This window comes from Protomyctophum bolini (genome assembly GCF_963924005.1).
Source record: "Protomyctophum bolini genome assembly, chromosome: 13".
In the NCBI taxonomy this organism is placed as follows: domain Eukaryota; kingdom Metazoa; phylum Chordata; class Actinopteri; order Myctophiformes; family Myctophidae; genus Protomyctophum; species Protomyctophum bolini.
Window position 1 is genome coordinate 15,902,553 of NC_137874.1, and position 23,419 is coordinate 15,925,971.

General features: G+C 41.6%; 1 protein-coding gene across 1 annotated transcript; it reads left to right on the top strand.

The window, feature by feature from the left end:
- Positions 1-497: 497 nt before the first annotated feature.
- On the top strand, positions 498-19,976 carry LOC308327547 (amyloid-beta A4 precursor protein-binding family B member 3-like; the record flags this gene model as incomplete). The annotated part of the gene is given in 12 exon segments (XM_080781068.1): positions 498-546; positions 7,929-8,100; positions 8,102-8,149; positions 9,675-9,726; positions 10,566-10,715; positions 11,867-11,994; positions 16,831-16,945; positions 17,424-17,511; positions 17,875-17,958; positions 18,512-18,627; positions 19,293-19,472; positions 19,713-19,976. Coding segments are annotated over 12 exon segments (1,446 nt in total).
- Positions 19,977-23,419: the final 3,443 nt, after the last annotated feature.

Here is a 23,419-nt window from a genome sequence, read left to right on the forward strand (position 1 = left end):
GGTGCTGCACGCAACACAGGGTGAACGGGACGGAGAGGGGGAGAGAGAGAGAGAGAGAGAGAGAGAGAGAGAGAGAGAGAGGAGGGGAACAGCCTGGGGAAGAGAAAGGGAGAGAAAGAAAGCGCCGGTATAGGCATCAGAGGTTTGCTGGTGATTGTTGCATTGTTCATCCTCTGTAACAGAGAGACAGAGAGAAGAGAACCGAGGGAGGGATGTAGGGACAGGTTCCAAGATGGATAGATAGAGACACACTTACAGTAGATTAATATAGACAGAGTTGAATTAAGAACATCTAAACCTTTCGGCATGTGAACAGGCCTCTAGCCATTTGCTGCTGTGACAGACAGAGTTTGTGTGTGAGAGCGAGAGCAACAGAGAGAGAGAGAGAGATAGAGTAGTGTGGGGAGACAGTGTGAGTGATGTGTAAGAGCTAGCAGAGGACAGAGGATCGGAACACACGCACGCACACACGTGCACACGCACGGCTGGACAGAGTCATGCTGGGGAAGGATTATATGCTGGCCATTATTATAGTCAACTATGATGGTGAGTATGACTTCTAACATTATCATATTATAGTTAACTATGATGGTCGATTATAGATACGACTTGCACTATGAAACTATACAGTCGAGTCGAACCCAAGAGCAGAACAACACCGGAGGCAGAGCATGTTCAAAGTCAAACTATATGGATTCATTAAATCAACAGCTGAATTAAGTGACAAGGCTTATGATGTGGTGAATCAGACAGTGGTCAAACACATGTAGGCAGTCCATACAGGCAAACAAATACCAAAGGGAGGCAGGAGCAGGCAATAATCCAGAAATCCAAAGATGGGCAGAAGGTCAAAAACATAAGTCAACATCTGGAGACGGACACGACTCATAAACGATAGACATTACTTACAAGAGAGCAAAGAGCCAAGACTGTAGCACACAGTAACAACAAACACTTGACAATCTGGCAGAGAGTGAGTCATATGGGTCCATGTCTTTATAGGTAGCAAGCTGATGTGATGAGGGAGTATAATACAAGCGGGGAATAGCAGGGCTGATGTCCCTCATCAGGTGGGAACAGGTGATGATGAGGGAGGGGGAACAGATGTGTAGAGAAGCAGGGAAGAGCAGGGCTGATGAGATCATGATGGAGGGGGAACAGGTGTGTAGAGGAGCAGGGAAGAGCAGGGCTGATGAGATCATGAGGGAGGGGGAACAGGTGTGTAGAGGAGCAGGGAAGAGCAGGGCTGATGAGGCAGGGGAGGGAACAGGTGATCATGAGGGAGGGGGAACAGGTGATCATGAGGGAGTGCATGGAAACAGGTGTGTAGATTAGCAGGGAAGAGCAAGGAACAGGGAGTGGGAACAGGGTTGTATGATGAGGAAGTGGGAACAGGTGTGTAGATGGAACTGAGCTAGGTCAGGTGGTTGGAATGTGGGAGTGGCCACTGCTGGCCAGAATAGTTAACTATGATTTTGCGCAGAATAGATATAATCATAATGATGATGATGGAGAAACAAAAAAAAAGTGTGGGAGAGCAGAAAATAAAATTAAACTGTTTTGGTGTCTGCCGCCTTTGTTATAGTGAAAACTAAACTATCTGAGGTTTGTCGAGACAGAATGGAGGGATGTGTGGTGAGGTGGTTAGACTGACAATGAAGGACAATGGAAAGGTCTTTGTCCTTGACCTACCGATCCAATGACACACTGATCTAACTTAGATGACTGACTGACTGACTGACTGACTGACACAGATCTAACTTAGATGATTGACTGACTGACTGACTGACTGACTGACTGACAGACTGACTGACTGACTGACTGACTGACTGACTGACTGACTGACTGACAGACAGACAGACAAGTGGGCTTACTGACAAAGCTAAAGCTTTATCATTTATCACCTCAGAATAGCAGATCTATGAGTTCACAATAGATCACAAGTGTTACTTTTTACACGAATGAGTGTCGCGCCTGTCACAGACATGCACAGAGCAAGTTCAGTCAGGAACTCAGTGCAGTTGCCAGCGGCCGTTCATTGATATGCACACGGCTGCCATCTTGCCAGCAAGGTTGCTACCTAGGTGCAACTTCCCATAGACAGCCCATTCATCCAAACAGAACATCTATCTAATTGTATTAAAGAACATCAAACTTACCAACATTGCAGCTGTACGGAAAGCTTGAATTATCCTCTTTCTATCTGCAATGTTAGACGTTACACAGCCAATAGCATCTTTTACCATCAGGGCGATGGTACATGGTACCTTCTCTGCAGGCTAGGGCTTCAAGATCGTTTGTTCCCATAAGTATAGGACTGAACAAGCAGCCCCCATCTCAGTTCAAGACGATAATAGCTTCACCTTGCTGGCAAGATGGCAGTCGTGTGCATATCATCCATTGGGCCAACTCAGCATCACGTTCTCGTTCACATGATTCACACATCCAATCACACATTCATTCCATCTTCATACCGGCTATTTAAACTGGTATAGTTTGCACTGCTTATCCAGCTTGCTTGCTGCTGCACACTGATACTGCTGCATGCACTGCTGTCTGCATAAACCTTTGCTGCTCACCTCCTCCACCCCAGCTACCACCTTTTTGGATCTGCTGTTTAGGTACGGGCGGTTCGGAGTCCCTATGGTGGGGACTGATGTTGCTAGTGAGTAGTGATCAGAGTACCTAAAAAGCAGATCCAATTCATCGTCAAACCATAATAAATATACTGGTATATTGCTCATTGTACACTCAGAGTTTGTAGATTCAATTTTTTTTTTAAAGACAGACAGACAGACAGACAGACAGACAGACAGACAGACAGACAGACAGACAGACAGACAGACAGACAGACAGACAGACAGACAGACAGACGTAACAGATGTAATTGATTTAATTGATTAATACTTTAACATTAATCATGTTTGTACTTTCTGGCCACCTGTAGGTGTTAAAACTTCAGGCAGGGAAATATTATCACGATTCTTTCCCATGCACTTTAATCTCAGAAATCAGACTTTTTCCACAGACTTTCAAATGAATGTGTATTCCTCTCCTGTACATTTCTAAAAAGTCATGATACAAATAGATAGCCTGGATGGATTTTTTCATTGAAATGAACACAGTATTCTGAGCTCCCAGAGAAAGTCGCAGTCACTGTTAATCTTTTGACCACTGTCTTCGGTAGTTTCTTGCAATTCGTATTAGAATATTATTGATCACTGTTTATCTATATTACTGTACTTTTGAACGCTAATAGGCAAAGCCTATCAGCCATCAGAACCGGTGCTGCATTGTTCGCAGAGGTTTGTGCTCCAATAGTGCTTTCTAGTAGTAGTAACGTGCGATTATATGAGCTAGAACAGAATAGAAATATTGTAAATGTAACCTTATCCTCTCGTGAGCATTGGGCTGATATATGGACAGATATCACTGGTCTATAAATAACACTGTCCTCAGAGACAAACGCATCTACCGAGACAAAGACAACAACTTTAGTGCTGGGTAATATGACCTCAAATCAATAATATCACGATTATTTCAAACGTTTGCCTCAATTAATTTACGATTCACGATTTATATAGATAGTAATCTATATAAAAACCTGTATCTTGATTATTCAATTAACCTACAGTACATGAGCAAGAGTCACTCATTGCGGTAACTTCTAAATGTTGGTTTCAATGTATTTTCGGTTAACTGCCCAGCCCTAAACAAAGTACAGAAAGTAACATATAGCAAAAGACAGAGACAGAGAGAGATAAAGAAACAAAGATATTGATACACAGATGAAACTTACAACACACAGCCCTGTAATCTGGTCACCAGCTACAAAATCTGATTTGAAAAAGTTTGAGGTTGCTCAAAAATATACATGAACATCTGTCATCGCTGATGGTTGAACAGAAGCAGTAGGCCTTCACCAATAACCTGTGCAGTTTGGCTCACCAGTTATAGCCAAACATACAGCACAGAGGAGCTGGAGCTGCTACTCCCATCAGCAAGAACAAACTTATATGTAGGTCAATAGCACTTTGGATTTCTCTGCCCCAAAACTTAAACCAATCTTATCTACAATACATTAAAAAAAAAACTTTAGCGATGGAGTGCTGACCTGGGGGTCTATTATATTAACTCCATAGACAAATAGAAAACAGAAAAAAAAAATCACGGCACTCCACCTTTAAAAACTAAATACATCAAGAGACATGAAAAAAGAAAAAGAGACCCAAGCACTCAAAAAATGTGGAGGAGCAGAAGTTTAAAATACAGTTTATTCTATAAAAGCCATCAACAGATATCTTGCCAAGTAAAGTAAAGTAACATTTGTGTAAAAAAGATAAGGAGCAATATAGAGCTAGAGAAGAAAAGACAAAAGCATAGCTTGAAGAGATAAGAACAGTCAACCAGCCAGTTAGTGAGCCTTAATGACCACACAGGGTTTATTGAATGGAATCAGATGAAACCTCATGCAGGCACAGCTAGAGCACATGCGTGCGCACACACGCATGTACGCACAAACGTGGATGTTCGCACACACATAGTTTCTTTTAATGTCTTTGACAATGCTCAATTCACTGTTCTAAGAACAAGCTTAGGCAATTAAAATAAAAATATATATCTGATATTAATTAGAACCATAACCAACTTGCTCAGGTATACTGTAGGCTAAGCAACTAATCGAAAAATTGTAACAAAAGAATATATATAGGCCTAATAATACATTTACATTTATCAACAACAAATCGGAAATGTTAATGATTTATTTTATAATTGACTAAATCCATTAGTCTGATTAACCACAGGCTAATAGCTGGTGTAAACAGACAAAACAAAAGCATTTCTATTATAAAACAATCTCCACTATTCCTAAACACTGCGCAGTGCATTGTGATATTCACTACTAAGTACTAACACATCATAATGCATTGTGTGTATGTCTGGCTGTGACTAGGGGCCTGGGTGTCGGACAGAACAGATCCATCAACAGGGATTGTAACCTTAGAGTTAGTATGACACGCACTCACACACACTGTACTTTATGACACGCACTCTCACACACACATACTGTACTTTCTCTTTCACACGCTCTGTGGTCATGCTGTCTTCTACAGCATGACCACAGAGCATGAATCTACAGTGTCGATTGTGTCAGCTGAATCAGCTTAATAAATTATGCAATGTGATCCCTCTCCTCTCCTCTCCTCTCCTCTCCTCTCCTCTCCGAGACCATGCCAGCATCGTGTTTTCCGGGCACCTGAATAAATGCAATGATATCATTCTTGGATGCAGCAGCAGGCTCATTAAAACACGTCAGTACCTCATATCGTTTGGGGATCCGAATCACATTTACATCGTTGGCGCAGTCTCACCCTGAGAGTCTTTGTGCAAGTGTGCAATAAAAGCTTTCAGTCTGAACAGCTAGGATTAGAGATGCTCACACAGGTTTACCCCTGACTTTAGTTTGAAATAACATCAGGGACAGCATTCTAAGCAGACAGTCAGACACTATAAGGTCTGTGCTATCTGAAACCTGATCAGTATGACTGTGTTATAGAGAGGAGAGGAGCGGATGAGTAATACAATAGAATAGAATTGAATAGACATGAAAATATTCAGTGTTTGCTGTGTAGAATAGAACAGAAAAGAGCTGGCCGGCTATCTCCCTCTCTCTCTCTCTCCTCTCCCTCTCTCACTAGTCTACGCAAACATGTGCATCCTCTGCAGCCCGCGTCACTATTGACCTGTTTCTGTTTCTCTCTCTCTCTCTCTCTCTCTCTCTCTCTCTCTCTCTTCCCCTCTCCATCTCCCTCCCTCTCTCGTCTCTGCCTCCCTCTTCCAGCTGACCCTCTCATCTAACGTCATATAGTTTCAGTTCACATCCTTCCCTCTCTCTATCCTATCCCTTGATCCCTGCCTCGTCACTTCCTCCCTACCGCCCTATCTGTCTCCATCTGTCTACATCCACCCGGGTCAGTGGAATGTTAAAATGGCTGTCGCACGCACGCACGCACCCACACACACACACACACACACACACACACACACACACACACATTGACCTTCACACACACACACCCACACACATTGACCTTCATATTATGGTTTGTCCCGCGCACGTGACTGAAATAGGAGAGGAGGCAAAACAAGGGCATGAGAGGAATGGATGGGGCAGAAGATGATGAAATCACACCAGAGATAAGGATCATGTAGAGGCAAGAACAAACTGGGATGCAGCAGGCCTTAATTAACCACTTGAGGCTGATTCTACAACAAATGTCTTCTAAATAGTTTTCTGAAAGAGAAACTTTATCATGTCAAGGACCCTCAAAATTAGATATTTGGCCGGCTGGTCGCTGACCGCCATTTCAAAATATTTTGTTCCAGGAACCACCTTGAGTTCACTCAAAATGTTCGCTTTAAAAATATCTATCTGTTCAAAGACAGACGCAAATGCACAGATAAGATTTTTCCAAAATAATATTTTTTAATCAAAATAAAGCTTTTAAGCTAAAATCTAAAATATGAAACAGATGCTTTCCCGGTGTTAGGGTTAAACCTAATAGTGTCCCTATTTTGGGTATGTGAGGCTAAAATGTTCAAAACTGATCAAAAACATAATATTTTAAAGAAATGTCTAATCATTTTCAAAATATTTTCTAATTTCAAATTTAACTACACTAAAATGCTGTATCCACCAGAACTATGATACACAAGGTGTGGCTTTCAACTGATTAAATGCAGATGACACTCGTGCTGACCTCCTGGTCAATGACCTTAGTGATTTGTGTTTGACAGCATGACTGCATCTAAGATATCAAGGATATTTAGAACTCTGGAAGACGTCTTTGGACACGAAGAAGAGCAGCTAATGTTACCGTGTTCGCTAATGGGGATGCTAAAAATAAAAAGATAAACATTCAATGTCCCCCAACTGTCCCCAGCTACAGTAAAACCCAGAATGCTGCAATAAGGCACATGTGTTTGCTTCTTCCCTGCCTTTTGTTTAAATCTCACCCCATTATTGTCTGTCTCAGTGTTACCGTAAGTTTGACTGCTCATTTTGATTTAGTTTTAGTCCCATAAGTCTTTTGAATAAAATTTAATTTAGTTTAAGTCATACATTTTAGTCGACTAAATATCATATGATTTTAGTCGACAAAATATCATACGATTTTAGTCGACTAAATCTACAGTTGATTTTGGCTGCAAAAATGTATTGCTTTGATGGCGTTGTAATGGCAGATGTCACAACATTGTGAGCTTGGTGTACAGTAGATGTGCTATTTTCAAAGCACGACCCTGAGTCTTTTAGTTCTACTGGATCTCTTCTCCACTAGTATCATCCCATTTTAGTTTATATTTGTTTACGAAATTGTAAATATAATTAGTCTCAGTCTTAGTCATCATAACATAGTTTAGTTTGTCAGTGAACAAAAGTAGTTGACGACCTTTTTTCATCATAGTTTTAGTCGACAAGTTTAAAGATGGACTGCCGTGATTTTTCCCCCCTAAAACATGATCATCAGGTACTGATTATCATCAGGTATGATTATACTAGGAGAAAGATTTTTTTTCTTCAAAAAAGTGTACAGAAAGTGTTCAAATTATGTTTTTATGTGGCCACACCCACCAGTTCATTAAAGTATGCCTGGTTTTTCAGGTGGGTAGGTGATCCACCTGAACTGAAGCTGTTGTATGATAAAGGGGAGGGGTTATAGGGGAGGGATTATACTGTGATGTCACTATGTCACTTAATTTGGGCCTTTAGGGTAATGTTAACTCCTCTTGTCCTCTTGTGTCTCAAAGTGTAAGAAACATCATAATTCATATTGTTATGCAATGATGCTTATGACACAAGACAGAAAAAGTACAAAAATCACGGCACTCCATCTTTAACACTGGTCTGTCTCCCTATATCTTTCCAGATAATATTTGGGCCGACCAGGACTTAGCGGTAGACCCTGATCTGCCGTCCGGCTGGCGGACCATCAGAGACGCTACTGGCACCTACTACTGGCACATCCCCACAGGCACCACCCAGTGGCAGCACCCCAGCATCCAGGCCGAGCAGCGGGACACGCAGCACAATGCAGAGGTGAGATACACAGTGGCACTCATCACAGCAGTTGAGCCCGTCCAAAAACATGTTGAATGTAAATATTTCTGCAACGCACAATGCAATGCAGATGCCACTGGGACACTGTACCTGGAGAGAGTTGATGACTAGTGTTAAACCTAAACCTTTATACTGTATGTATGTTTTCCTGTGTTTTCCTTGTGCGGTCAGAGCCAGGAGAAGGCGGGGTCCAACGGACTGACCGAGAGACCAACTGAGAGGTCGCCGTCATCTGCGGAAGACAGGTGTCCACACACACACACACACACACACACACACACACACACACACACACACACACCAGGCTACCTTGAGCTTGATGTGACGAAAAATCCAGATTGAGATTTGTCATCAGCATTGACAGGACAGATAGAGCAAATCAAATCAAATCAAACTTTCTTATTTATGATGACCACATAAAGAAGAAACATAAAGGGACACAAATATTATATAGGTGCAGTAAGATTACATTCACAAAATCATGGCATATGTCTTCATGATACAATAAGCATGTCACTCTGTACTCTATGGATAGTAAAGTAACAGGCAACAGCGCCTCCGTCATATGTGACGGCTGCCAATTATAGCAGAGACAGCACAATACTTTTCCAGGCCTTGTTGAAGTGCCAGGCTGTCATATAAAAACAATTAAACAAATAGTCTGCACCTATATAGCCCATCTCTGAGATGCATGGTATGTAGGAGTGGTTGGTATTAATGCCCTCATAAAGGCGTCCTCTAGGCTAATCTCTAATACAAACACTTCCCTGGACTCTTCATCAACCACAACATCCATCCATGCACGCACGTGCGCGCACGGACACACACACACACACACACACACACACACACACACACACACACACACACACACACACACACACACACACACACACACACACACAGAGTTAGAGGGCACATGCGGCTCTTCCCTGGTCTAGAGCATTATGGGATTAATAAAAGCTGGCATTTAGTTTTATCGAACGCGCCTGCTTTATTTTAATACCCTCTCGTTTCGCATCGCCCCATTTCTTCCTAGCATTTAAGTATGTTTTAGGACACAGTTCTGCTGAAATGGCATCCGTGTTGTTCCAATTAAGAAGAGTAAGGAGGCGTCTGGCACTCATCCATGCAATGCAGCGTTTTTCTATCTATTAAACCTGTAGCGGATGGAATGCACTGACAGTGGTGGAAAAAGTACTCACATCTTTTACTTAAGTAAAAGTATCATTATCATAGATCTGCTATTTTCAAATGGCCGAGAAAAAAGAAATAGGGCTGAAGTGGTTAGTGTGTTTTGTATTAAAATCTACAAAGTAACTAGTTAAGTTTTCATATAATTGTAGCAGGAACAATATTTGATACACGAGGGAGGGAGAGAGAAAAAGTGCGACCGACTTCCATGGAGAGCAAGAGCATGTGGCTGAAAAACATGGTATCATTCCTCATAGATTATAGATACATCATAGATGACTGACATTACAGGTTGACCACATTGTAACCACACTTGCAATTTCCCAGAATCCACCTTTCTAGTTGTCATCTCCTCTTCCAGGTCCTCCTGGTATGAAGACTACTTCAGCAGCAGCCATGACCCTGACTCCAAGGTACCTGCATGCACCCAAACCACTGTTTACTACGATCATTCATTGATCTATTATCAACACCCATCTGTTCCCAATGGGGAACAGAGAGAGCAAAGTTATCTGTTTTAGGGTTTAGGTCTGCTAATTTTCATACAAAGAACGTTCCAATGGAGTTAGGACGTGGCCAGACTGTTGCTTGAATTCCCAAATGACTGTTGAGTGAAATGTGCCCTACCACCAACAGCCATTAAGAAGTGTGAATTTTCAAAACTGCTCTAAAAGAGCATTTGCAGGGCTGCAGGACTCCAGTAAAACGTTTTTCACACTTTTAGACCATATCCGTGGTCGTCATATGGGCATACCTAACAATGGATGCCAAATCCCTCTCTATCCTGATTGGATGAAGGCTTTGCCACCTAGCCAAAAATGACACCTAAGGTTTATTTTACCCCTGGTTAACTGGGGACAGGGAGGAACTCCTTATAATATGGTCAACACACTATAGTAGGGGGGATTATCACAACTTTTATAAAACCAAAATACTCACTGTCACTTTCACTTTCAAAATGTTTCAGCGTTACAATTCTTGCTACTTTTGCACGACACCCTTAGGGCATGCATTTACAAAACAAAAAGTAAAAATATGGAGATAGTATACAATGATAACTATGTGCATGGAGAGTTGGACCCAAAATGCGAACAAATGGAGCCAGAACACTGGGGACACCTGGAGGACAGGTAGGGAATTGCACAGGGGCAGACCAGAGATGTCAAGGGCAGGACGTGGCATTGAACGAAATATAATTAATTACATTATACACACTTTCCTCCCCAAACCTCTCTCTCTCTCTCTCTCTCAGTGTTTCGCAGTGCGGTCCCTGGGCTGGCTGGAGGTGCCAGAGGAGGAACTGACCCCTGGGAAGAGCAGCCTGGCCGTCAACAACGTCATCCAGCAGCTGTCCCACTGTAAGAACACAGAGGAGAGAGAGTCCCAGGGGGCCTGGGGCGAGGTAAGACCATCTACCTCACTGTTTAAAGCCCTAACCACACCAAAGGGTCACCATGCAACTCCTTGGGTCCAAACGGTTGCAAGGAGTTAACGCTAAAACCGTCACGACCCTTTGGCGTGGTTTGGGCCATTGAATTCCATGCGTTGAATCACTAGGGTCAACGTGGGTAAACAAGCAACAAGACATATCACACCGCAAGGGCAACGCTAAAACCGTCTTGACCCTTTGGTGTGGTTAGGGCTGAATACAGAGGAGAGAGAGTCCCAGGGGTAAGACCATACCTCACTGTTTAACACAGAGGAGAGAGAGTCCCAGGGGTAAGACCATACCTCACTGTTTAACACAGAGGAGAGAGAGTCCCAGGGGTAAGACCATACCTCACTGTTTAACACAGAGGAGAGAGAGTCCCAGGGGTAAGACCATACCTCACTGTTTAACACAGAGGAGAGAGAGTCCCAGGGGTAAGACCATACCTCACTGTTTAACACAGAGGAGAGAGTCCCAGGGGTAAGACCATACCTCACTGTTTAACACAGAGGAGAGAGTCCCAGGGGTAAGACCATACCTCACTGTTTAACAGAGGAGAGAGAGTCCCAGGGGTAAGACCATACCTCACTGTTTAACACAGAGGAGAGAGAGTCCCAGGGGTAAGACCATACCTCACTGTTTAACACAGAGGAGAGAGAGTCCCAGGGGTAAGACCATACCTCACTGTTTAACACAGAGGAGAGAGTCCCAGCCTCCAGGGGTATTCCATGAATTAAATATATTTAATTAAGCGCCATGTTGCAAACTTGTAACTAGTCTATTTTCACTAGTTTGGGTGGAAAACGTCTAATATAATCTCTTTTTGGCCTTCACTATCTGTCCAAGTGTCTCTCCCTCTCTGCCGAAATGTATAGGCTGAAGTGGGTAATGTATGTTTTGTAATAATAATCAAAAAGTAACTAAAGTTTTTAAATTATTATTGTTGAGTAAAAGTATAATATTTGCCTCTGAGATGTTGTGGAGTAAAAGTGAATGTATAACAAAATGTGGAAATACTAAAAGTACCTAAAAAGTGTAGTTTAGTAAAGTAACTAAGTAAATGTACTGTACTTATAGTTACTTTACACCACTGTCATTTACCAAGCTGGTTATGGCTCATCCAGGGTCAGGATATGATGCTGGTTCTGAAGAAGGACACTCTCAGTCTGATGGACCCACTAGACCACACCCTTCTCCACTGTCAGCCAATCATCAACATCCGAGTCTGGGGCGTGGGCTGCAACAATGGCAGGTGAGCCAATCGGCAGAGACAACAATCAGCGGGCGCTTACTGGATGACGCTATCCCATAATAGTGTAACAGCTTCCACCTCTCATCCATAGTCACAACTGGCTGTCTGTTCTGATGTACTAAAAAGGCCAGCTTGCTTTTAAGGGTGATTTACATAGTTGCTGTGTCGCTCGCCGCAGATAGCCAACGCCAAGCTAACGTGTGGTTAGCTTGTTGTATGTGCTATTTTCGGTGCGTGACATGGTGCGCAACCAAGTATAACTCAGGCTTTATACACTTAACACACAGGTTTGTTCTCAACATTGTTACTCAACAAAACACAAAGGGCGTGAGGGTGGGTGTTTGTTTATATTATGGTATTGCATGACGATTTTCATTTTCCTGTATCAAAAGACACCACTGTTTGTGTTTGTGTATGCCGCATGACAGTAACATGTACCACTTTCTCTTTTGTTTGAAATGCCACACCCCAGGGACAGGTAAACTCTTGTTTTTCTTCTTTCACATACAGAGCCTGTGTCCATGTTGCACTATATGGTCACCACGTTGCCTTGACCTTGAACAGTTGATTTCAAGACTTTTATTGTTGTGAAATGACCATCATACTAAGGAGTTGGCATAGAATTTTTTTAAGACATTACCATGATGCAGGGTCCTGGAACTAACATGGCTGCCACATTATGGCATTAATGGCTCCGTTCACATTTCTCCGCCCATAAACTGCCACTACACACTGACACTGTACACACTGACACATTTTACACACAGATCATTTCTCCCCAATATAAAAAATAAAGGAAAAAATGGTAATTGAAAAACCACGTCCCCCTATAGTAGGAGAGCAGTATGAGTCACAGAACCAAGGATGGGTTAAATTGGAGTTTGAAATTATAATGAGTTTGTATAAGAAGGGGGGCGCGTGTGTCTGATAAAATTAATATCAAATATCTAAACACTGAATCGACCAACTTAAAAACTGTGTTGAAATATCCCTTTAAAAGTAAACACTTAACATTTTGTTGGTATGAAGACCTTTGACACTGCTGCTTGGGTACCTGTGTTCTGACGTTACGGGAATGTCAAACAGACCGCATGTAATTTGTTTGATGTCTCACTGGCCACCATGTGTGATGCGCCACACAAAAAGATCACCAACATAGATTGTATTTCACTTTATATTCATTCTCACTAATGCCAGCTGCAGGCCAAGTCAAATCACGCATGTATTTTTGCATGCATTTTTGCATGCATTTTTGCATGCATTTTCATTTCAGCTGTGGAGTATGAGGGGCAGTGTAGTAGTTGTTACACTTTAGGCATTTAGCAGGCATTTGTTGTTGTTGTTGTGGTCACAGTACAATTTACATTTATGTTAACATAGAGTGAAATTATTAATTTTGTCTGAGGAACAACCAACAAAGGCTGAGATGCGGATCTCAGTGACCTTCTGGGCACATACGGTTGGAGCAGGTCAGACAGATAAGGAGGTGCCTGCATGGGCATGGAGGGCTCGGTGTGAAATAAAATGTATTCTGTAATTACCTGGGAGCCAGTGTAGGGAGGCAAGGACGGGTGTTATATGACAGGATAAATGTATTCTGTAATTACCTGGGAGCCAGTGTAGGGAGGCAAGGACGGGTGTTATATGACAGGATCTCCTGGACCTGGTCAGCAACCTAGCAGCTGAATTCTGAACCAGTTGCAGGCAATCTAATGTGGTTTTAGACAGACAGGTAAAAAGAGAATTACAATAATCAAGACGTGATGACAAATGCGCGGATAACAGTTTCTAACTCCAGGTGTGAAACAACGGATCTTAGTTTGGCAATGTTACGATTTTACGAAGGTGATAAAAGCAAGTGCGGGATACAGAATTAACATGTTTATCTAAAAGCATAGACTGATCTAAAATAATACCACGGTTTCTGGGGTTGGTGCATATGTTCTGTTTTAATGACACAAGTCAGACTTAAGTTGTGAAAATCAGGACATGTGACTTGACTTGGACGCCTCCTGCTGTTAGACTTGAATAATGACTGCTTTAAGATTTGAACCATCCTAATCGCACACTCACTCAATAAACAGTCGATTTAATTTGCAGTGGAAGTGGCTTTTTTCGAGTCCATGTTAGGTTGCAGCGGAGTGGAGCTGTCCCTGGTGCTGAGCTCTGTCCATGGGCTGAACCATATTACAACACTTAATGTTGTAATATGTACAGTAGTAAATACAGGGTAGACGATCTGCATCGTAACACAGACAGTTGTGATCAATCAAGTCCACATTTCAACAAATAACTGCCTGCCTGCCTGCCTGTCTGTCTGTACAACCTTGCAGTTTAGATAATAAACTGCAAGGTTGAATAATAAAACAATAGAAGTCAGCGGCAAACAGAAATGTTTTTAGCTGTGATTTAAAGTAACTGAGAGAGTTGCAGCAGACCTGCAGTTTTCTGGGAGTCTGTGACAGATATATGTGGTGTATTAAAAACTGACCGTTGCTTCTCCACATTCGTGTCTGATTCTAGGGACATAAAGCAGACCTAACCCAGATGACTTGAGGCCTGGGTATCATGATGTCACACAACATCTGAAATGTATTTTGGCCCCAAGCAATTGGATTTTTAAATTAATTCTTTGGCATACAGTAAAGTGTATAAAGCAAGGGAAGAGATTTATATACTCCACTTTCCTTATTGATTAGTAAGGACTCGGGCAGCAGCATTCGGAATCAACTGCAGTCATCTGATCAATAAGGAGACCTATAAAGACACCATTACAGTAGTTAGTCTATACTGAAGATGAATGTATAGATATACAGTATGTAAAGACACCATTACAGTAGTCATGTCTACTGAAGATTAATGCATGGACAAGTTTTTCTAGATCCTGTTGAGAATAAGTCCTTTAATCCGTTCTATGTTTTTAAGATGATTGATAAAGTCTGATTTGAGTCCATGACTACACCAAGTTTTGGATTGGCTTTTTAACATACATTACTGATTGAAGCTAGGAACGGCATGGTAATCTAAAAATAAATAACACGTCCAATTGTCGATTTGTTCAATGCATGTAGTCAGTGCATTGGACCATACAGTAGTCTGGTGATATGGTTATGTAAACTTGTGTGTCATCTACTTAACTATGGCATTGGTAACATATGTTGTTGTTGTGAGCTGAGCCAGTGGGAGCGTGTAGATATTGAACAGTAGAGGCCCCAGAATGGATCCTTGTGGAACACTGCGTGTCATTTTTAATAATAATTTCTAAAAAAAGATTTAAAAAAAAGGATAATTTCACTGCTATAGGTGTGCCAAAAAGTCCCACCCAATTGTTCAATCTGTCTAGCTGTCTAGTAACGCAAATGGAGCACTGAGGCTGGCATTTGTATTTATTTTAGTCATCAGAAATGTTTTTGTGTTGTTAGTCTAGTCTAGTTGACTAATTATCATAAGGCTTTAGTTGACTAAATCTACTAGATCTACTAGTCCCTCCCTAACATTTGTTGATGAAATTGTCAATATATTTAGTCTTAGTTATCATAGCTTAGTTGTTATTTAGTTTTAGTTTTAATTTGTTTTTGTCAGTGAAAATCTTTAGTCATAGTTTTGCCACTTTGGGGCACGTTTGAAGCTGTACAATAAGAGTGGCGTTACAGATCGTTCCAATTCTTGGGGGAAATACAGACAGAGGCAAGCACTAAATACTTTGTCTTGTGCCAAGCGATATTTTGTGTTCACTGCCAGGCTATCTACTGTAGAGTTCTGTGACCCCCCACCCCCTCTCTCTTCTGAATAATGCAGCAGGGGGTTCCTTTTCTAGTTCATCAGCAGTTTAGGTTGCAACGCTGCAAGGAGAGATGCGTGCGTGTGTGCGTGCGTGCGTGCTGCCTTCAGGTGATGTCATTAAGTGGGGGAAGTACCTTGAGGTACTTACAAGCCCAATCTCAATGTCTCAATGTCCATGCTACACCCGAGCACTGAACCCTTACAGGCCTTTATGAACGTGCGTGTTCAGAGTAAGTGCATGAGTGAAGAGGGCTCGAAATATAATAAATATGAGGAACAAGCCTGCACTTTGTGACATCACATTAACTCACAGCAGCTGTTGCTATCGATCATAAAGATAAAGGGATTATAGTCCATCCATATAGTTCTTGTCGTTCACTCCCTGTCCTACGCAAAATAGTAATGCTGTTGGATAAGGTCAGATCAAAGATATATGGAAATACTCATCATGCAGTTATACAGTAGGACAAAGTACACACACAGACACGATGCTATCAATCACCATGTGAGCTACATTACTTGCATGTAAATGACTTCTTGCCAGATCCCTCAGTTTTACTGTAAGATTACACTGGATTGAGTGCTATTGCCTCAAGCTAAGGTTGCAGCAATGCAGCAGGTCTGCAGCAATGCAGACTATTAGGGGAAGTTTGCATAATGGCTTTTTGGAGTTTTATCAGGAATGTGCATCCAAGACCATTATGTGCATATATGTGGACTTTGATTTGGCCACACTAATCCATTTCCTTCAACACATGTCATGAACCCTATACAGCCCCAGCAGATATGGTAAACATAGCAGATTTCAAAGCTATTAGTGCTTATCAATTAGTGCTCAATTCTGCAACAAATATTGTGTATATATAATAATGATAATATCCCCTTTCGGATGCTGCAGCACCGTAGTACAAACAGGATTATTTTGTAGCAAGCTGGTATGTCGTTACAAGCAGCTATTGAATTAATAGTTTGGGATTTGGTCTCATCAAAGAATAGAATATGTTCTCATCATGTTCTCCCTGATGCCAACCGTGTGTTTTGTGTGTTATCCAGGGACTTTGCGTTTGTGGCCAGTGACAAAGACACCTGTATGCTAAAGTGTCATGTATTTAGATGCGACGCTCCGGCCAAAGCCATCGCCACGGCGCTACATGAAATGTGCTCCAAGGTTTGTATGTCATGTTTGGATCTTGTTGTTTAAGCATGTTTAGCCGTCACAGGACTGGCAGTGCCTAGAGGTTAAACACAGAGATGTGATAAGAACAGAAGGTTGGCAACTTGACCTCCCACACCAGCCGGGAAACTCAAATGGTTAATGACACAACAGTTACGGCTGAGTTGCCCGTAAGTCAAATCACATCACCTCACATCGCATGACATGACATGACATGACCATAGCTCTGGTGAAGCTCAGCCCAGTACATACACCTTCCGACCGGCATTCCGAAATTCTGATGGGCTTTTTCAGAATTGTTTCTCAGAACCTGTGCAGTCCAGATGTCTGAACAGGAAGATGTTCCGATATCAGAAGGAGCATGTACTATTTACGTCATGTCTTGTCTTTTTGCACCTCAAACATCACATCATGATATTGTGTGCATTTTACAAATAAATAGAATTAGTCTGTCTGTCTGTCTGTCTTCCAGATCCTGTCAGAAAAAGCATCCACGAATAGATCACTAGCGCGGTCTCTGACAATGGAAAGTATTTCACCAGAAGATCTCCCAAGGCAAGGTAATAATGGAATACTGTAGACGTTTACTTCAATATGTCTTCTACTCTTAGTTAGAAGTAATCTCATTTAGAGTAATTTGCATTAGGCCTAGTCTATTTTGGTCAACGCTGGTCCACTTTAGCAGTCCATTTAGTAGTAAGTTCAGTATGGAAAATCAAAACTAAAAAGGACATTTAAAGGGATATCATAACACTTTGAGATTTGTTTCAAATGTAAAGTGTGTTTGCTGTTAGCCTGTTAGGTGATAGCAATGGTTGAATACTGTGTTGCCTTCATGGACGAGCTACTTTGGAGGCGATTTTGCCTGTCACAATTCACATGCTGTGTGTTGTGCATGTTGTGCATGTTGTTCTCCATGGCAGTGGATTTCCTGGAGGCCGTCAGGCAGAGAGTTCAGAAGTTTGAGGTCCAGTACATTGGGAACCTGCCAGTGTCCAGGGCAATGGGTAAGACACCCAGCCTCCACATACCTGTACGCACTGTACTGATGCTTCACATAAGCAATCAATAGTGCAAACTATGTCCGAGCCATTCATTCTCATGTACAAGTACAATGAGTTCAGTGTATTTTCACCATGGTTAGTCATCCGCTGAAAAATCTTATTAAGCCTGTTTCTGGGGGGGAAAGGAGGGGGCCTAGTATAGACTCCTGGAGGACTCCGATCAATAGGGTTTGTGTGCTTAAAATACTTTTGGGCCCCACTGAGCAAAAAGACTGGTTTTTAACTAGTTCAAAGGGGAAAAGTATATATTGGATTACTTTTTATGAGAGGAAAAGAAGAACAAAGGAAAGAAATGGAAAATCTGAATTAGAAAGGAGAATGAAAGGGATACTTATACATCTTAATCCCATGGTGGCACAAGTATTACATCATCACCTAACCAGTTGCTAATTGATATAGTAATATCGGTGTGTGTGTGTGTGTGTGTGTGTGTGTGTGTGTGTGTGTGTGTGTGTGTGTGTGTGTGTGTGTGTGCGCGCGCGTGCGTATGCTGTAGGCATGGAAGTACTGAACAGAGCCATTGAAAGCATCATGAATGCCACAGACAGAGATGACTGGGAACCAATAGTCATTCAAGTCTCTGACAAGGTCTTGTCACTTTGGAAAGGAGAGGTATTGTCATTCACCACTTCTTAACCCAATAAGATCCGAGGTTGATTTTGTGAAAACCATACATTATATATATACAACTACCGGTATACAAAAAGTAATAAATTGTAATTTACTATAGGAGTATAGGCAAATAGGTAAAGTGAGAAGCCATTCTCACTCCTTTTGAATTTGCTTTTATTAATTATTTTGTACTGCTTGTTATTCTGACGTTTCTGTTTATATTGGTTTTTATTCTATTTATTGCTTTATTCAAATAAACATTTCAATCAATCAAAAAATAGGGCAGGCCTATCAGTACATTGTGAAGAGACAGAGTGAACTGAGACAGTGAATATAGAGGTAAATTCTATTCCCAAAAACTATATTGGAACTACTTTCTGGTTTGGGCATGTCATTATAAGTGAAAATGTTTATGTATTTATTTTTTACAAATTTCCAAAATATTTCAAAAATAGACAACAGGTCTAGAAGCTCACAAACCATCCCAATGCAACGCAATATGAGCTTGTCAATCTTTATCGTGAGAGAACTTTGGCGAGCCTTGGGCACAGAAAGTTTGAAAAACACTGCATTAAGGGTTAACCACTTCAATCCTATAATCAGTGCTTTGTTGACCGGCGCCACATGTCTCTCTGTCTGAATATGTATCCATTTGTCTTTATCAGGAAAGAGAGGAGCCATTTTGGGAGTGTCAGGTTCGTTTTTTGACCTTTCTGGGTGTCGGCCACGATTGTCGCACCTTTGCGGTGATTGTAGATGAAGGGACTCAGCGCTTTGAGAGCCACGTGTTCTGGTGTGAACCCAACGCTGGGCTGATCTCAGAGGCAGTCCAGGCTGCATGCATGGTGAGCGCTGTCACTGTCACTTGGTTTAAACCCATTGAGACCTGAGGCCGAGTCTACAAATGTCTTCTAAATCCTATGCTTTTCTGGAAAACGTATAGGCTATTGCTATATATTGCTCTTATCTCCCCATTTTAACTTTGTGAAAACAGTTTTGGACATATGAGGTTCAGACATAACCAGACATATACAATATATAGCTGAATTTGTAATAATAATAATATCATTATTATTTTCCTTCAGGTCCAATACCAGAAGTGTCTAGTGGCTCAGACCCCTCCCCCGAGGTCCAAGACGTGGCGCGTGGCCCCATCTAAGGTCAAACGGGCTAATTCCATGGACGCCTTCCCGACCACCAGCCATTACCACGGCAACGGGGCTGCCACGGCAACCACCAGAGTTGCAAAGGGCAGCGGCGCCAGTGGCGGCAGCAGCAACAACAACGCCAGAAAAGGAATGCTGGCGTTCTTCGAAACCTTCCGGAATAAGCAGGCAGCTAGTTTTTAATGATTGCGTGGGTGGAGGCGGGGTAATTAACGCTCATGGTGATGGTGGAGTGATGAATGATAGCAATAATTATGGTGATGACTTACAGTATGACAAACAGCCAGAGCCATAGATAGATAGAGTGAGTGAGTGAGTAAGTAAGTACAGCTTTTTAACTCTAGAATGCACTGGCAGTAATTATGTAATAATGTCCTCCCTAACATCACGATGAGATGCCCAACATTTAAAAGATCTGCTGGCACAGAGCCACCATTTTAGCTACAGTATGACATGGCATGGCAAACCATGTCTGAGCCCTGTAATGGTCAGTGGTGGAAAAAGTACTCAAGTGTTTCAAAAGTATCAATACTGCAATGCAGAAATACTCTGTTACAAGTAGAAGTCTGTAATTCAAAATGTACTAAAAGTACAAAAGTATTGGCATCGAAATGTACTTAAAGTACCAAAAGTAAAAGCACTCATTGTGCAGAATGTCCCGTTTTAAGCCTTTTAAAAATAGCAGATCTACAAGCTCACAATGTGTTGCGTAGATCGGATATTTTCAAATGGCCGAAATGTATAGGGCTGAAGTGGTTAATGTATGTTTTGTAATAATAATCAAAATCTACAAAGTAACTTCTGGAACTGGAAATACAAATAAATGTATACTATGGAGATGTATGGATTAGAAGTTGGAGATAACACATACACACATACCTCAAAATTGTACTTAAGTCCAGTAAATGTACTGACCTATAAAGAGGGCAGGGGCTTACACACAGCTAACTGGGTACAGGTGAACTGTTCACCTGTACCCGGTTAGCTGTGTGTAAGCCATTGTCCATTGTGTTCACCGTGAACACAATGGACAATCAACACAGGTGTAACCATACAGCAAAGTAGAGGGGGGAGATCATGAAGAGAGAGTGACATCTGCTGGACAGGTAGGAGGACAGCCGTGTCAAGATAAATGCATGTTTGGTTACTCAGAAGTACCGTTATGGGGGCTAGCCTTGGCTAACCTGCTGGTATGCTATAGTTATGCCTGTCTTTGGTCATTCCCTCTGCATTCACAGGACATTAATATGCAATCGATCCTGCCTATCACTGCAACACCATTTGTGTTGAAGCAAGCATCGTTGCCACCAATCTGAAATGGGGAAATACTAAATAGCAAGTGTGGTGACAAAGCATAACTATTTCCAGACCTGTTTTGAGAAAGAGATTTTAGGTCATACAGTCGAAATAGCAGGGAAATAAATAAAAAATGTACGATATAAAGTCACAATAGCAAGGGAAATAAAAACAATAATAGCATAAATGTTATCAGTCTTGGCTAGCCCTGCACAAAAACATTAAGTATGTCTTTGATAGTAGGCATGCCTATCAACTAAGGCATTTAAAGGATGTGGAAAAGTAAATTAGCTTTATATAGATGCAGACTCCGGAAATTAATGTAAACCAAAGTAGGAAAACTATGAAAATGCATCAAACGAATAATGTAGATTTTCACCTTTACAGATTATAAAAATCACACTTGTGTGAAGTGAGGGGCGCCCTATCGGCCACATCGACGAGGTCTTACGTCGTCATTTAGTGCCCTAAACAAACATACTTGGCTGGCAAACAATTTAGGTCATATTTAAGTGCTCTAAACAAACATTGTCATATCCTCAAAGTCAATAGACTTGGCTGGAAAATGATTTACATCATAAATCCTCTGAACAAACATAAAAAAATCCATAGACTTGGTTGCCATATGACGTAATCTTCAAAAGCCATATGCATTGGAGGGGCTAGCGCCCCTCAAAAAGTGACTGAGAGGATTACCCATTAGCCAAGGTACATACTGCACTTTTTAAAATATTGTACATATGTATAACATAGCATTACATTTCTTTTCAGCCTTTCATACTCAAACTCCTTAATCTTAACAAACCCTTTAATCTTTAGTAGCTCCTTGACCTTAACCAACAAGTCCATTAATGACTGAAAGGTCCCTAAATTCTGTGGTCCCTAAAGTTACCAAAGAGAATGGGTTTAAAAATGTGGAAATGGAGCTGCAGGGACTCTTAATGAAACTCTTAATGAACTTGTATGCGTGGGTGCGTGCGAATGTGAAGGCCGTCATACGTTGCACCCGGCAGACTTGCAGCAAATTAATCACAAACACAACAATGTGAAGTGTTTGTTGTCCTGAGCATCCTTCATAGACTTGTATTTAAAAGGTAGTCAATAGCAGTGAGCTTGTCGTTCTGTGGCAGTGTTCTGTGATGTTAGAGACTCTATAGGTCAGCTTAGAGTAACTACTGTAACATGCTGCAATAATGATGACTAGAGATTTAAACCTGCTGTGAAATTGGTATTTCATTTTGGTATAACATGAGATGAGGTACATTAACAGTAAATGTAAAGGCTGGCTAATGTTAGGCTTAACATGAGTTCTTCACTGTCTTAACACTTAGGTTATTATTATTAGTTTTTTTTAAAGGGCTTCAAAAAGGCCAACTTTGCTGTCTCATTACTTTACATTCAATTATATGAATTAAGGCAGTTGAGAGAGTTGAGAGCCAGAGAGAGAGATACAATCAAGAGGAAGCCAGTTGTGGCTCAGGTTTCCTCCTCTGTTGTAGGTCCCTGTATACCTGTGTGAAACATCCTGTTTAACATGAGGTAATAGAATGTATCCCTTTGTGATATTCACTGATACTGACTCACGTTTTAACACCCCATGCCCAATCGAGCGACTAAATATGAATTACTGGCTGTTTGCCTGTCACAGCATAGCAATTACTAGGACAGGTTTAACCCGATTTGCATCAAACTTGGCAGAGTATGTGGGGTAGACTATAAGTAGTAGAGGACCTGCACTATTGATTAGATTTTTTTCAAACCAGTCAAAGGTCAAGATCACAGTGGAAGGTCAGAATATTGGCCTATGCTTAATACATAGCATGTGACATGGGTGTAACATCTAAGCTTCAGGCTTTCACTTTGTGTGCTGTCAGTTCAAAGATGGAATGCTAGCTAGAATACTCAGACTCCCCATAATAAACCAGACTAAGATAGATCATCCTCATTATAAGCATTAAAGACCAGCTGGAATGACTTATAGTGAAACGGACTGGGTAGCCTGGGAAGCATTCCTTTTCGGGTTTATGATCCGGTCGGGAGCGGATGATTTGTAGTCATCAGGCAGGATGACTACATGATCAATTCCCCATGATCAATGGCATAATTTTATGGCCTACCCAATAAAAGCCTTGATGCAGCGTATGAGACTAAAAACAAACAGGGGGGGGGGGGGGGGGGGGGGGAGCAAAACTAAGTAATGCCAAGAAAGCCAGAAACCACAAACGGGAATGTTTTCTTCTTTTTTTTTATCATCCGGTCTAGACCAGATCACACAGCGATTTAGAAACACAGACCAGGCTTTCCTCTGAGATGGAAAGCCTGGTGACGCG